The sequence below is a fragment of the Elephas maximus genome, chromosome 1 (assembly GCF_024166365.1).
Source record: "Elephas maximus indicus isolate mEleMax1 chromosome 1, mEleMax1 primary haplotype, whole genome shotgun sequence".
NCBI classification, from domain to species: domain Eukaryota; kingdom Metazoa; phylum Chordata; class Mammalia; order Proboscidea; family Elephantidae; genus Elephas; species Elephas maximus.
In genome coordinates, this window is record NC_064819.1 from 151,036,280 (window position 1) to 151,051,290 (window position 15,011).

The following is a 15,011-nucleotide window of genomic DNA, read 5'->3' on the forward strand; positions in this document are numbered from 1 at the left end:
ATTCTTTGTAATGTTATCCATAATTTGTCATGATCCACACAGTCATATGCCTTTGTATAGTCAATAAAACACAGGTAGACATCTTTCTGGTGTTTTCTGCTTTCAGACAAGATCCATCTGACATCAGCAATGATATCCTTCATTTCATGCCCTCTTCTGAATCCAGCTTGAATTTCTGGCAGTTCCCTGTCCATTTACTGCTGCAACTGTTTTTGAATGATCTTCAGCATAATTTTACTTGCATGTGATATTAATGATATTGTTTAATAAGCAGAATCATATTTCTTTGGAATGGGCAAAAATATGGATCTCTTCCAGTCAGTTGGCCACGTATCTGTCTCCCAAATTTCTTGGCATAGACAAGTGAGTGCTTCCAGTGTTGCATCTGTTTGTCAAAACATCTCAACTGGTATTCTGTCAATTCCTAGAGCCTTGTTTTTTGTCAGTGCCTTCGGTGCAGCTTGGACTCCTTTTAATACCATCAGTTTCCTACTTACGTAGTATAGAACTGAATAAGGAGTGGCAACTGTACCAATTACAGGAAGAGGTGATTAGCACCAATAAGCACAGGTACGACCACACAGAAACAAGGTCCAAAAGTGTGTTCCAAAATGCAATTAATCAAATCTCTGGCTCTGTAGAGTCAACTCTGGTCTCCTGGGAGCCCCTCCTAATTATAATGAGATACTAGTAAGTCACATGAAATTTCCCAATAATGTTAATAGGCCAGGTTTATCTATGTGATATCTAATGACATGGCATTAATATATAACATTAACAACACAAGCATCTAAAAAATCTTAGGAAAGGATCATACTACAAAAGTTGTAGGCTGCTGGACGTCTCAGAAGCTTGTACCTCTGTTCTGGTAAGGACTGAGGTCCCTTTATGGTATTTTTAATTCATCCACATAGGTTGCCCACTCATTTTACTAAGGAATTATTTCTAACATATGCTCTAACATCTTCTAGTGATTGACTTTATAGTGGCTGAAATGTCTGTTGATACCTCTAACATTTCATTTCTGAGGCCCTTTTGTTGTAAGAAGATCATGTAGTTAGAAAGTCTGGCTAGCTAAATATAATTGACAATCTGACCACAAGGACGCAGGCACAAGACTTCTAAACAAATATGTAATATAAATTGTATTTAATTTAAACAAGGGATAACTATGGAAGGTAATGTGTGAGGTGGAAGTTATAAAGAATTGCTGAAAGTAATTTCTACCTTATTAAAAAAATTTTTTTTATGATATGGGGCAGATTATACAATAGACATGGTAAGCACGGCTCTTACCTTGCTTACCAGATCATCTGTAGTGAACATCAAACGTGGTGAAACCCATGTGAAACTGTTGACTACAGGTTAGTAAGCACAAGTAAGCCCCTGCTTATTTACTGGGTCTCATCCCTCCCTTTCAAGGCTTACAAATTTGAAAAGAGGCTTTAATTTTGTAGGAAGGTGCTGTGCGTTTGGGAGACAGACGCCTGCCATACCTCCAAGGAGAATCTTTGATATGATGAAAAATCTTAAATTGTTCACTACAGACATGTGGTCTGCACTACAAATACGTGGTCTGCACTACAGATCATCACGGGTGCTTACCTTGCCTACTGGATAATCTGTCCCTGTTTACGATTTCTGGAGGTTTTTCCAACATCTTTGACCGGATCGAATCACTAAATCTAACCGCTAATCCTCATCTGCCGCCTAGTCCCCCTTTGCAGGGAATACAATTCCCAGAAGGTGACGCTCCGCTCCCTCGACTCCGCTCCCTGAGCCGGCTGGGAGTTGTAGTTTACTTAACAACACCTTCCAACTGAGTCTTACACACCTGTCACCCAAGACTCGGCCGTAAAGGCCTGTCCTCTCTCCGGGTCCTTCCCTTGTTTGGAAGTGGCTCAGCGTTCTGGCCTTAACCTCAGTTCTTAGCTGGGTGGTCGGCAGCTGGGCGGTCGGTCAGCGAGGCGCTCTAGGCCGAGCGTTTTTCGTCTCTATGACCATAGTGGGCGGTCCCCCGCGACTTGCGCACGGAGCGCGGAGGGGGGCGCGCGTCAGTTCCGCGCGGGGCTGTCGGGGCACCATGGCTGCCCCAAAAGGTGAGGCTGAGGGGCACCGGGAGGGCCGAGAGCGGGCGCGGCTAGAGCTCGGAGCCTGCGGGGGGCGGTGGTGGACGAGCGTCAGCAATTGTCGGCACCTGTCGGGCGGCAGTTCCTCTTGAGCCGCTCCCTGGCTTGAGTCCGCTCAGCCGCCTCTCTGGGCAGTGCGGGGCAACCAGCCTCCTATTGCGGGCTGCTCTCGGCGCGACGGACTCCGCGCCGGCCGGTTCGGCTGTCCGAGAACGTGCCTGCCTCGACGAGCTGGTTGTGGGTGGGAGCCGAATCCAGTCTGGCCCAGGCTGCGGCGGAGCCGGAAGCGGACCCGGGCGCACGTCCGGCACTGGACTCCTATCATCCAGCGGGAGGCAAGACAGTTCTTCGTTCTGGCCCGGTTCACCGCGACTGCGGTCTCTTCTGCGTCTCCTGCCCTGCAGATGCTTAGAAACTTAAGGGCATGCTCCGGGTGCAGAGCCCAAGCAGCAGCTGGTCTGTGTCACAGCCACTAAAAACATCCCTGGAGGGTTAAAACAGCACTGATAACCGTAGCGAGATGGAGAAAACCCTTGTTAACAGAATTCCCAAGAAGAAATGTTTGTGGTTAGAAGGAGCATTGGTATTTTGGGTGGGAGGTGAGATCCATCCTCCTCCCCCAAGGATTGGTACTTTCGGGTGATAATATCTGGTGACTAATTGCCATTTAAGGAGGGGGAGTTTGATTAAGTCCTCACGATTTTGTTTTGCTGACTAGGGTATGGTAAGCAGGGACCAGAACTGAATTTCTGGAAGATAGAACTGTAGCTAGCAGGAGTTGGGTGACACTCTGATTCTTCCTCCACCTGTCCCCCATAGAGCTCTTGGTTTCAGCTCTTAATAAATGTTGAACAAATATTTGAAGAATATCCTGTTGCAGGGTTGCCAGATTATTTTCCTGGTTGGGGAGTCCACAGTTATCATTAAAGCCCTGCCCATGGGCATTGTCTGTAATGGCATATGCTGTTTTTATGCATTCTCCCATTTCATATAAGTCCAACCTTAAGAGTCTATTTTGTGGCAATATAGGAAGTAAAAGGAAAAAAAGTGTTTTGATAACTAACATACAATAGGGACAGCAGCATAATGAGAAACAAAAACTTGAAAATTACAGAACTGAATTATTTGAAATTGGTGCAATATTTTACAGATCTAGCCTTATTGCCAATAAATATTGGTTGTGCCTCCTAAAAACCAAACCAAACCAAACTAAACCCATGGTCGTCAAGTTGATTCCAACTCATAGCGACCCTATAGGACAGAGTAGAACTGCCCCATAGGGTTTCCAAGGAGCGCCTAGTGGGTTTGAACTGCCGATGTTTTTGTTTAGCAGCTGTAGCTCTTAACCACTGTGCCACCAGGGTTTCCTGTGTCTACTAGAAATGAATAATAGAAAATTGCATAGTTTGCAGTTTCAGTAGTTTAATATTCACAAAGGTTTTATCTTCACCCAGACCCAGTGCCGTCGAGTTGATTCCAACTCATAGCGACCCTACAGCACAGAGTAGAACTGCTCCATAGAGCTTCCAAGCAGCGCCTGGCAGATTTGATATAACCCAGGTTATATCTGGGTCTCCTGAATTTCCAAATTCTCAGGTCTTAAAAATAATGTCCTCCATAAACTATAGTAAAATATAACTGAAAAGTATAACAACACCTTAAATGCGCCTATAAATATAGAACAAGAGTGATTTAATAAGCTATTAAAATTTTTGGCACACTTATCGAAAGATGTAAATTATAGAGCAGACTTGATCAATTCACAGAAACTGTTCTGTGCTTTATCCAAGACTTATATTTTTAGTTAAGGACTATTGATTTTTAGACCCCTTCATTTCTGTCACTGTCATTTGCAGTTGTTGGCTTTCTTTGTGGGGCCATTTTCCACATAGAAACAAATATTTGTGGGGACTAATGTGAACTTGTGAGAGGCAGAATACGATGAAGGTTAAGACGTTGCATACAGTTGAGTTGTGGGCTAGATCTATAGTCACTGACTGTGGGCATGATTTAAATCCTCAGCAAAATTTAATATGATTACATGTCATGGATTTTATGATATTAACCCTGAAAAATTAAAATTGCTGGTAATTGAAATCTCATACTGGATAATTTGTGAATGGAGTGAAGAGATATTTTGATCTAATGTTAAACTGAAGGATGGAAAGTCATACTTAGAATATTATTTTTGAAAAATTCCTTTAATATACTTTAAAAATGATATTCCCTGCCAAAACCCTGTATGTTTTACAAATATCTAAATTTATTTGATTACCCTTCCACTTAGATCAGTAGTTATTTTCAAGAATATAATACGTATTCTCATGTAATCATTACGTAAATATTTTCAAAGCTGATAAGAAAATAGTATTACAGGTCAGAGTATGTTTGCAGGCTATAAATATTTGGTTTAGTGTTTAAACATTCACTGTGTAGTTTTTGGAATCCGGAACCTATATAATACCTAAAATAAAGTAGTTTTTAGTTTGACAGCCCTAAACTTTCTTTTTATGAAAATGATAATCTAGGACATGGTTTGGCAAATTTTTCAGTAAAGGGCCAGGTTGATTTCTGTGACAACTACTCAGTTCTGCTATTGTTGGGTAAAAGAAGCCATTGGCAGTATGTAAATAAATGAGCTAACCTATGTTCCAGGAAGCTCTGGTGGCACAGTGGTTAAAGTGACCAGCTGCTAACTAAAAGTCCAGTGGTTTGAATCCACCAGCTGCTCCGAGGAAAAAAGATGTGGTAGCTACCTTCTGTAAACATAACAAGCTTGGAAACCCTGAGACAGTTCTCCTCTGTCCTATAGGGTCATTATGAGTTAGAATTGACTCGATGGCAGTGGGTTTGGTTTTTGGCTTACCTATGTTCCAATAAAACTTTATTTTTGGACATTAAAATTTAAATTTTATGTGATCGTCACATGTCACAAATTGTTATCTTCATATTTCTTGTCAACCATTTAAAAATGTGAAACCATTTTGAGCTTGCAGGTTGTATAAAAACATGATGAGAGCCATAGTTTGCTCACTGTTAATCTAGAAGATGGGAAATGTTTTCTCCTCCACTGAGTAATTAAAGATTATTGCTGTTTATTTTTTGAAGGCATACATTTATCCCTAGTGTAGGAAAGTTTAGAACAAAGGCAGTATTGTGATCTCCTTCACTTCCTTTTACATAAACGCTGCTGTTTTTTCAAACATAAACAGATCTTTGGAAAGAAAGTTTAGGCAGATAAAAGCTTTATTTCTTCTGTGCTACCTTATTACTTTTCAGTTAATACCTGATGTAATTTTACAGATTTGCCTGCAATTTGCAAATTGTTTTAACTCATTTCTTTAATTCCTCCAGTGGAAAATACTTATATTGAAGAATCTGTTTTCTTGTAAGTTCCTGTTTTACAAATGTAAAGATAATTGGTGTGGAAGTTTTATCATCCTTTGCATTTAAATTATGATTAGGTTCCCAAAGCAGTGAATTAAAGTGTACTTAGCACATACTGTAGGTACAGTAGTAGTCCAGAATCAACCTATGTCCCTTTGAACTCTTAACCTGGGGTTGTGTGGCCCCTTGGCCAAATCCGGCTCATTTCCTATTTTTGCATGGCCTGAGAGCTAAGAATGGGTTTTACAGATGAATATTTGCAATTGATTTGATGAAGGAATGCTAACTTTGAGCCCAAGTTAAGTGAAATGTTACCCTCCGCCCCCCCCCAAAAAGAATTCCATTCTTCTTGTTAGTCGACATGCAGTCGGCTCTGACTCACGGTGACCTTATGTTTAACAGAATGAAACGTTGCCCAGTCCTATGCTATCTTCATGATCATTGCATTCTTCTCATTAGTGGACTTATATTACAAAGCATTGTACTCAATTATTACTACATTTTGAATTTTGTCAAAGAATTTTCGAGAATTTGTTTTCTTGTCACGTAAGTACTTATAATATCCTCAATTTTTCTTTGTTGCCTGGAAAGCCTAAAATATTTAATAAAGAAAAAGTTTGCTGATCCCTGTTTAATCTGAGCCTGAATATTTGGATGGAGGTTAAGGAGAGCTGGGGGATGAGAGGTGGGAGATAGGTAAAGAAAGTAGAAATAGTTTGAACTTTGGAAGATTTGGATGGAAGTTATGGAAAGCTGGGGGATGAGAGGAAGTAGGTAGGTAAAAAACCAAAAAAAACCCAAACCCATTGCTGTTGAGTTGCTTCCAACTCATAGTGACCCTGTAGGACAGAGTAGAACTGCCCCATAGGGTTTCTTAGGAGTGGCTGGTGGATTTGAACTGCCAGCCTTTTGGGTAGCAGCCATAGCTCTTTACCACGGAGCCACCAGGTAAGTAAAGAGATTGCAAACAGTTTGAGCTTTGGAAATTTGGATGGAAGGTATGGAGAGCTGGGGGATGAGAGGAGGTGGGTAGGTAAAGAAAGTAGAAATAGTTTGAACTTTGGAAGATTTGGATGGAAGTTATGGAGAGCTAGGGGGTGAGAGAAGGGAGGTAGGTAAAGAAAGTAGAAATAGTCTGAACTTTGGATGATGCAGTGTTAGAGAAAGGCTGGGAGTAAGGAAGTATGAGGGAGGGCAGAAGGAGGACCTTGTACTTATCCCCAGTGTTTGTGGTTTTATTGAAGGTGTTTGATCAGAAGACATCAAGGGCTAGAGGTGGTCTTGGTGCCTGAGTGATGGCTGTGGCTCCGATATACTTGCAGGCAGTTCTTAAATTATTTATAAATTGTGTATTTCCTGCATTTCAAGTTTCACAGAGCTTCAGTCTTTCTTGTTTGTGTTATGAACTATTTCTCTGCATAATGCAGTGAAATGAGAAGCTAGATGGAATTTGTTTTTTATTATGATAAACTTCCATAAGCCCTACTGTTATCTCTTAGGTACTCCTTTTCTTTCTGCTGTTGTTACATTTGGAATACACATTACTACAGTTGTTTTCATGCTTTGCTTTGATAAATTTGTAATCGTAAAGATATCTAAAACATGAACCCTGGTGGCACAATGGTTAAGCTCTCGGCAGCTAACCAAAAGGTTGGCGGTTTGAACCCACCCACTGGCTTCTCAGGAGAAAGACTTGGTAATCTGCTCCCATAAAGATTACAGTTTAGATTACAGTTCTACTCTGTCACATGGGGTTGCTATGCTATGAGTTAAAATCGGCTCGATGGCACCTAACAACAACCTAGAGTTAGTATATCATATGATCTTGTAATTGGGGCACTCCCAGGAACAAAACTAATGCCTAACTGAAGTCGATATTTAAAGTCAGCTGTGTTTTCTGTGTTTGTTGTATTCATGTAATTGGAAAATATTGTTTTGAAATAAATTTTTAAATGTCATTGATTTTAAAAAGTATTTTGTACTTGAAATTGGAAAGCATTTGGGCTATAACAGCAAACTTTTATATACATAATATTCTCTACTCAATAATGTTTTTGTTTCACATATTTTCCAGAGAATGTCAGTTTGTTATTCAAGTTATACTGCTTGATAGTGATGACCCTGGTGGCTGCAGCTTACACCATAGCTTTGAGATATACAAGGACATCAGACAAAGAACTCTACTTTTCCACCACAGCTGTGTGTATTACTGAAGTTATAAAGTTATTGCTAAGTGTGGGAATTTTAGCTAAGTAAGTATAAATACCTTTTAGTATGTAAAATTATTTTTTCCACTTAGTTAAGATACTTTTTTAATTAGAAAATTCAAGCTACATCTCTTTATATTTTTGATTGCTGTAGAGTAGTGTTGTGGTTAAGTGCTACAGCTGCTAATCAAAAGGTTGGCAGTTCGAATCCACCAGGTGCTCCCTGGAAACCCTATGGGGCAGTTCTCTGTCCTATAGGGTCGCTATGAATCAACTCGATGGTAATGGGTTTGGTTTTTTTTCTTTTTTTTTAGAGTAATGTTTCTTAACCTGGGGCAGTTTTACCTCCCCCTACCCACCAGGAGATATTTTCGGTTGTCACAACTGGGCGGATACTGCTGGCATCTAGTGGGTAGAGGCCAAGGATGCTGCTAAACATCCTACAATGCACAAGATAACCCTCCAGAACAAAGAATTATCCAGTCTAAAATGTCAGGAGTGTCCAGGCCTGAGAACCCTGCTCTAGAAAGGGGATGGGGGAAATTATGAGCCTTGGGCCAAATGCAGCTTGCCGCCTGTTTTTCTTGCAACAAAGAGCATATGACCCACAAATCCTAAAATATTTGCTATTTTATCCTAACAGAAAAAAATTCCTGACCTTTGCTTTAAGAGGGATAAAAGATAATAGTTGACATTTTTGTGTGCTCTATGCTAAGTGCTTTTCATGAATTATCTCATTTAATCTTTATACATTTTTGAGGTAAGTACTATAATTATCCCCATTTTATCAATACAGCATCTGAGGTTCCTCAAGATCACATTGTTAATATGTGTTAGTTCTGGGCTTTGAGTCAGTAACATCATATAAGAATTGTTTTAGCTAAGGATGCAGTATAAGAGAGGGTTGAGAATAGGGGCTTTGGAGTGAGACAGACCTATTTTTAATCCTAGACTCACTGGGGATTATGGCTATGCATACATTTCTTAACCTCTCTAAGCCTTAGTTTCTTTGCTTTTTCGGTTGAGGAAAATAATATAGAGTTTTGAGAGTGAAATAAAATCCTGTAGGTAAATTACCTAGCATGGTGGTTGATGCACAGTAAGCCCATACTAAATGGTGGTGGTGGTAGTGGTAGTATTTACATACAGATAAGGGATTTTATTTGATCAAGTTCTTTCTGGTTCTAAAAGTGAGGATTAGATCTAGGATTGATAGTTTTCTTGCAGTCTTTCGTTTTTGAAAATGCATTTTTTTTTCTAGCGGAAATGGCAAATATAAAAATTTTCTTAGTTTTTAAAATATGTACAGGTGGGAGCTGTTGGCTTTTAGACGAAGCTGAAGTGCTACTTTGGGAACTCCTAGTGGTACAGCAGTGAGCACTGACTGCTGCAGAGCCATTTGCCGTTCTTGGATCTCACTCTCTGTAGGTTTTGAGCCTCCATATCCTCATGCCAGACATGTAGCCAGTGTGCTGACCAATCAGCTGCCTTCCTTATGTATCCCAGGGGCTTAACAGCTTGCTAGCTCCTAGTGTATTTGTTGCTTGACTGGTCTAGTGATAAATGTTCTCGTTCTGGGCTGCTATATTTTGTTTTTGTAAAAATTTTTTTTCGGTAAGCTCTATTGAGGTATGTTTTATATCATAAAATTTATGTCTTTTAGTGTATAGTTCTGTGAGCTTTGCCAGATGTATACAGTACAGTTCCCTCATCTCAGAGCATTCCCTCTGCCCCTTTGTAGTCAGCCTTTCTCTTCCATTCCCAACCCCTGATCTGTTTTCTGTCCCTATAGTTTTTCTTTCCCATGATATCATATAAATGAAATCATATTGCATATAGCCTTTTGAGTCTTGCATCTTTCATTTAGCATAATGCATTTGAGAGTCATCCATATCTGTTGATGTATCAGTAGTTTATTCCTTTTTATTGCTGAGAAGTAGTCTTCCATTCTGTGGTTAAACTGCAGTTTGTTTATCCATTCACCATTTAAAGGACATTAGAGTTGTTTACAATTTGATTTTAAGCTAAATTTCAAATTATTGTATTCGAGGGGCAAAATTATGCTTGTAGGATAGTTTTAATTATGAGAAAAGTCAGTTCTCTAAATTTTATCCTTAACTTTTTTTCTGTTTAAGCAAAATAAAGACAGTTTGTAAAAGTGCAAATGGAAAACTCTTCAGTTTTCAAATTAAAGTTTAAATGATGTTAAAGTCAGTCATTGTTGAGCAGCTTCTAGGTACTGGACTCTGAGGCAGCTGTTGACAATGTACTACTCAGAAAATTTATAGTTGAGATGGGGATACAGACCTACATATAGCTAATAATACGGCAGTGTCTGATGCATGCTAGGTGAGTGGTATGAAGCTACAGAAAGATGAATGTAGACTGGCTTGCTTGGGGGAGGATTTAGGAGAGGGGTGGATCTGATTCACATGGGCAGATGAGAATTCATACAGCTTTTAGGATGTATTTTGGTGAGGGCAGGGGAAAAGTCTATAGACTTGTAGGCAGAAACAGACAAATTACATTTAAATACTTTCTATTTCATTTAACAAGTATTAATCGAGTGATTTCTATGTGAAAGTTATTATACTGAAGGCTGGGTGTATAGGTATGAATGCAATAGATATGGACTCTGCTTGCATCCCCTGCGTGTCTGTCAGTTTGTTGTACTGTGGGGGCTAGTGTGTTGCTGAGATGCTGGAAGTTATGCCACCAGTATTCAGGCATCAGCAGAGTCACCAGTGGTGTACAGGCTTCAGCTGAGCTTCCAGACTAAGACAGAGTAGGAAGAAGGATCTGAAAAGAATTAGCCAGTGAAAACCTTATGAATAGCAGCAGAACATTGTCTGATTGCTTGGTAAAGTAGAGGGTCAGCAAAAAAGAGGAAGGCCCTCAATGAGGTGGATTGACACAGTGGCTGCAACAGTGGGCTCAAACATAGCAACAATTGTGAGGATGCTGCAGGACCGGGCAGTGTTTCATTCTGTTGTGCATAGGGTAGTTATGAGTTGGAACTGACTTGACAGCACCTAATAACAACAACAACAACAACAACAACTGCTTGCTTGGCATTCAGGTTTGGTGAATGGGACAGAAAATAAATCAGTAAACACAAACATGATTACTGATGATCATGTGAAGAAGAATACTCTGAAAAGGCTTGGGGCAGGAGAAAAGACCAGAAAAATAATGTGGGACCAGGTAGTGGAAAGCTTGAATATATTTGAGTTTAAAATTTATCTTGTAGGTAAGAAACTTATTAGCTTGTAAGAGGCTAAAATCTCACACCCCTCACTGTTTCTGGCTTACCAAGATTCAGTTTTCTGGAAATTTACTTTTATTATGGCATTCTTGATTCTGGGTGATATCAGATAAGTGAGAGGCCTTATGGTACCTTTAAAAGACAACATTGCAAAAGTGAAGGTCTCTTATGTTCAAAACTCCACAACAATGTCCATTGAACAACATAGAATTTAATAAATTCATAAAGTGTTAAGGCTTTGCTTCCTTAAGAAGAAATACAAGGGAATTGGAAGAAGAGGCATAGGGGAGCCTGTTTCCTCTCCTTGTTCTTCATTTTCCAAAGGGGCAAAACATTATAACTCAGGAATTAAATAGGACTGTTAAAGCATGCATGACATTTTAAACTATAAGTTGAAGTCATGGCAAAAGCAATGACACCTTTGGTATAACCCGGCATTCGGGCTGGTGTTCTGCCAACCCACCTGTGCAGACCTTTTATTTTGGTGCTTTTTTGGCTTTGCATTGTTTTATGTGCAGTATTTCTTACTCCTCTTCAGTTATTCAGTCTTACAAGTATGATCAATTGTAATTTGTTTTATGGAGACTTTTTTGGGAAATTGGGGCCCTCGTGGTGCAGTGGTTAAACATTTGGCAGCTAACCGGAAGGTCAGCAGTTCGAATCCACCAGCTGCTTCTTGGAAACCCTATCGGGCAGTTCTACTCTGTGCTATGGGGTTGCTATGAACTGAAACCAACTCAGTGGCAATGGGCTGTGGGTTCTGTGGGGAATTATGTCAAATTACGTCAAAATAAAAGCACAAAAATTTCTAAAAATTCACCAGTCAGGTCAAATAGTGGTATTGAAATTAACAGCAGTGTGGAAAAATCGAATACTGTACTTCATCATCGTCATCGTCATCATCATCATCATCTGTAATTAACTGCTATATTTGTCACCAGCATAAGGTAGAGGATTTTGGTTTTGGATGAACGTTTACCAGTGTTCATTTTGTGAGCACTTTGTAAGCACGACCAAAGCCAATCAGGGAAAAGTAATGAATTATGATGTACAGAATTTTAGTAGTTGGCATTTGACATTTCTATAAAAAAAATTTTTTTTTTATTTCTATAGCCAACAATAATTTGGCTGTGGAGAAGAATCCAGATTTACTGGACCTGGTGAGACAGTGGAATTCCTGAGACTATTACCCTGAGATATTCTTTAATCTTTGAACTGAAACTATCTTGTCAAGTCACTTTTTAGCTAAATAGCAGTTTAGCTCATAAAGTAAAAAATGTCACCCTTAAGTACTACACTGTTAAAAAAAAAACAAACAAACCCTCTATATGAGACCAAATGGTCAACAATTACTCCAAAGCATAGATGAGAAGGTTGAGGTTAATGAGGATGGAACAACTGCAACAGAAATAATAAGAGTGTTGATATAGTGTGAAGAATGTAGCCAGCATCACTGAATGATATGTGTAGAAATTGTTGAATGGGAACCTGCTACTGAAAATACAATAAAATATTAAAAAAAAAAACACACAAGGAGTTTCTAGGTGGAAAACGCATTGGAAAAAAATTCAGAAAGAAGTGAAATGCATTTGAAACCACTGAAATTTACAGTGAATCCTAATTTTTATGGAGAAATATGTTATTACATTCTTATTTGAAACACACTGGTAGAAAACACCTGATACTCTAAGAAAAATATTTTATTTCTTGGAACAAAGGGTTTACTTTTAAGAAGATGTCCGTGAAAAATGTTAAATTTTTTTGAATTATAAAAGATAAAGATAAAGAAAAATTGTTTTACCCTATGAGGTCACAGATTGAAAGTGAATAAATTTCAAAATGAAATGTTACAGCACATTGTGATTGTTTTTTCAGCTTATTCAGCAGTGTATGGTGAGAGTTGGTAATGAAACTAAACCACAGCTATGAGTTTGGGACAGGCTTCTAACGGAGGGGTTGGCAGCTGGAACTCACCAGCTACTCCATGGTAGAAAAGACCTGGTGATCAGCTCCTGTAAAGATAATAGACTTGGAAATCCTGTGGGACAGTTATACGCTGTCCTATAGACTCGCCGTGAGTTGGAATCGACTTGACGGCACACAGTTTGGAAATATTGAAAGTTAGTTCTAGATGTTGAAAGGACACCTGGGTTTTAATACTTCACCTGAAGCAGTTTGGAATTAGAAAAAGATGAATGAAAAGTATGGCCATGCTATGATTGAGCCACGAAGAATGAACTGAAAAGGGTTGCAGCAAATGAAAGCGCCTAAAACTTTATATCTGTCTTTTAGACTTAGTGGTGTGAAGCTTGCAAAGAAGTAAAAGATTTTTTAGATACTTTTAATGCTGTCATTTCTTTGTACACTTATTCAAATTGGTATTTAAAAAAAATAGAGCAAAGGCAAATAGGATGTTAAAAAACACAGGTTGGATGTCAGTCAACATATCGCTCTAATGGGGAAACTTCTAAATATCAGAAAATATTTGTTACTTGAAAATTTTATGAGGTGATTTGCTGTACACAAAAAACTAAAATTGATTTCATATTTTTGGGAATTTACATTTGCTTAAAAATCCTTTACCATACAGTGTTGAAATAATTCTTTCTATAGAGCTAAAAAAGACTTTTTCTTTGTTTTCAAAGTAGAAGCAATATTTTTTATCATCTGAGAGAAAGAATAATGATATCAGGATACTGCAGGAGAATTATTGTATCAGAAATAACAAAAAGTTTAGAACTTGAAGAAAACTTTAACAAAAAAATTAGGTCTTGATAATGAATATAGTGTGTTTTCCCATACTCTCAGGAAAATAGTATAAAGTTAACTTAAAAAAAAATAGATAACATACTACTAGATTTAGAGTTGAATTTTTTGAAAAAAAAAGGGAACAAACCCTTACTAGTTTTAAAAGAAAAACTATTAAATATAAAAGCTTCCAGACCCAAGTTTTAAATGAAATGCCCGTTTCGTTGTCAGGATTTAAGGCATAGTGGGTTTTCATAACTAGAGAGTCTTACTGGACAGAGCCCTGAATGACAATGTGGGTCAAATGACTGAGACCCCATTCTCTTTGGCTTTTTCTCTTCCCTTTTCCCTACCGCAGAGTAGGAGTAGGGCTTGCATCCCCTGGGGCAAGGAGTGTTCAAACATTCACTGTATTCGAGTGGTGAAAACTTTGTTTAGCGTATAGGCTGGAGCATATAGCTGGCTTGCTAAAACACTGGAATACCATAGTTTAATCTTATTTTTAATCCCAGTTCTTTTCTTTGCCCTACTTATTTATAATATTTAAAAAAACTAAAACCTTATCAGTGCAATTAACTTGAGTTTTTTCTCCCTGATATGTTCAGGTTATTTAACTTCTTAGAATAAACATAGACGTCTTTCAGTGAAGAGTGCCTGATATATATTGGGGCTAAAAAGATTATGGATTTCATTTTCATTTCTTCAGAAAAAAAGCAAAATCTTATTCCTTTTAGGATGTGTTTAAAGAACAGGAGGCAGAGAAATGCATACATTGGTGTGATCTCCAAGAAAACTGTAATAAATTATGAGGAAACCACTTAAACAAATTATTGATGTAAGTTATGATTGCCCTGTAAAGCCAAAGAATAATGCCCCTTTTGGGGGCTATTGTGAAAAATGCATGTTTGAAAACCTCATTAGCAGATATCTAACTTCTTTTCTTTAGAAAGCAAGCAACTATGCAGAATACCAGCTGTTAATCACTGTCAAACTGTGTTTTGTAAAGTGCCACACATCTACCTACCTCTGAGACTGCAGCAACTAAATTTGCTGCCTTCAGACATTCAGGATTGTTGCAGGGTGCCAGAGAATGGTGGTATTAAGGAAGCAACTTTTCGTGTCCCCGTTTAGAAACAGGTGAGGGAAACATGCAGGTAAATACAGCTAGTTTTCATTTCATTCATGGACCTCTATTTTAGCTGTGATGAGAAGTCTCGGGCTGAGAGAAGTTTTCATTGGCAGTGATAGGATTAGAAGACAAGTTCCTTGATCTTT

At 38.7% G+C, this 15,011-nt stretch overlaps 1 protein-coding gene across 3 annotated transcripts in view; it reads left to right on the plus strand.

The window, feature by feature from the left end:
• The first annotated feature begins 2,022 nt into the window (after positions 1–2,022).
• Positions 2,023–15,011, plus strand: part of SLC35A1 (solute carrier family 35 member A1) — a 37,021-nt gene continuing 24,032 nt past the window's right edge. For 2 of the 3 annotated variants that reach the window (XM_049897016.1, XM_049897007.1), the window contains exons 1-2: positions 2,023–2,099; positions 7,591–7,768. In XM_049897016.1, the coding sequence (XP_049752973.1) occupies positions 2,084–2,099; positions 7,591–7,768 (194 nt within the window). In that variant the 5' untranslated portion in view covers positions 2,023–2,083. Of the gene's footprint in view, positions 2,100–5,508; positions 6,063–7,590; positions 7,769–15,011 lie in introns of those variants that run through there. The other variant, XM_049897026.1, reaches the window with a different exon arrangement.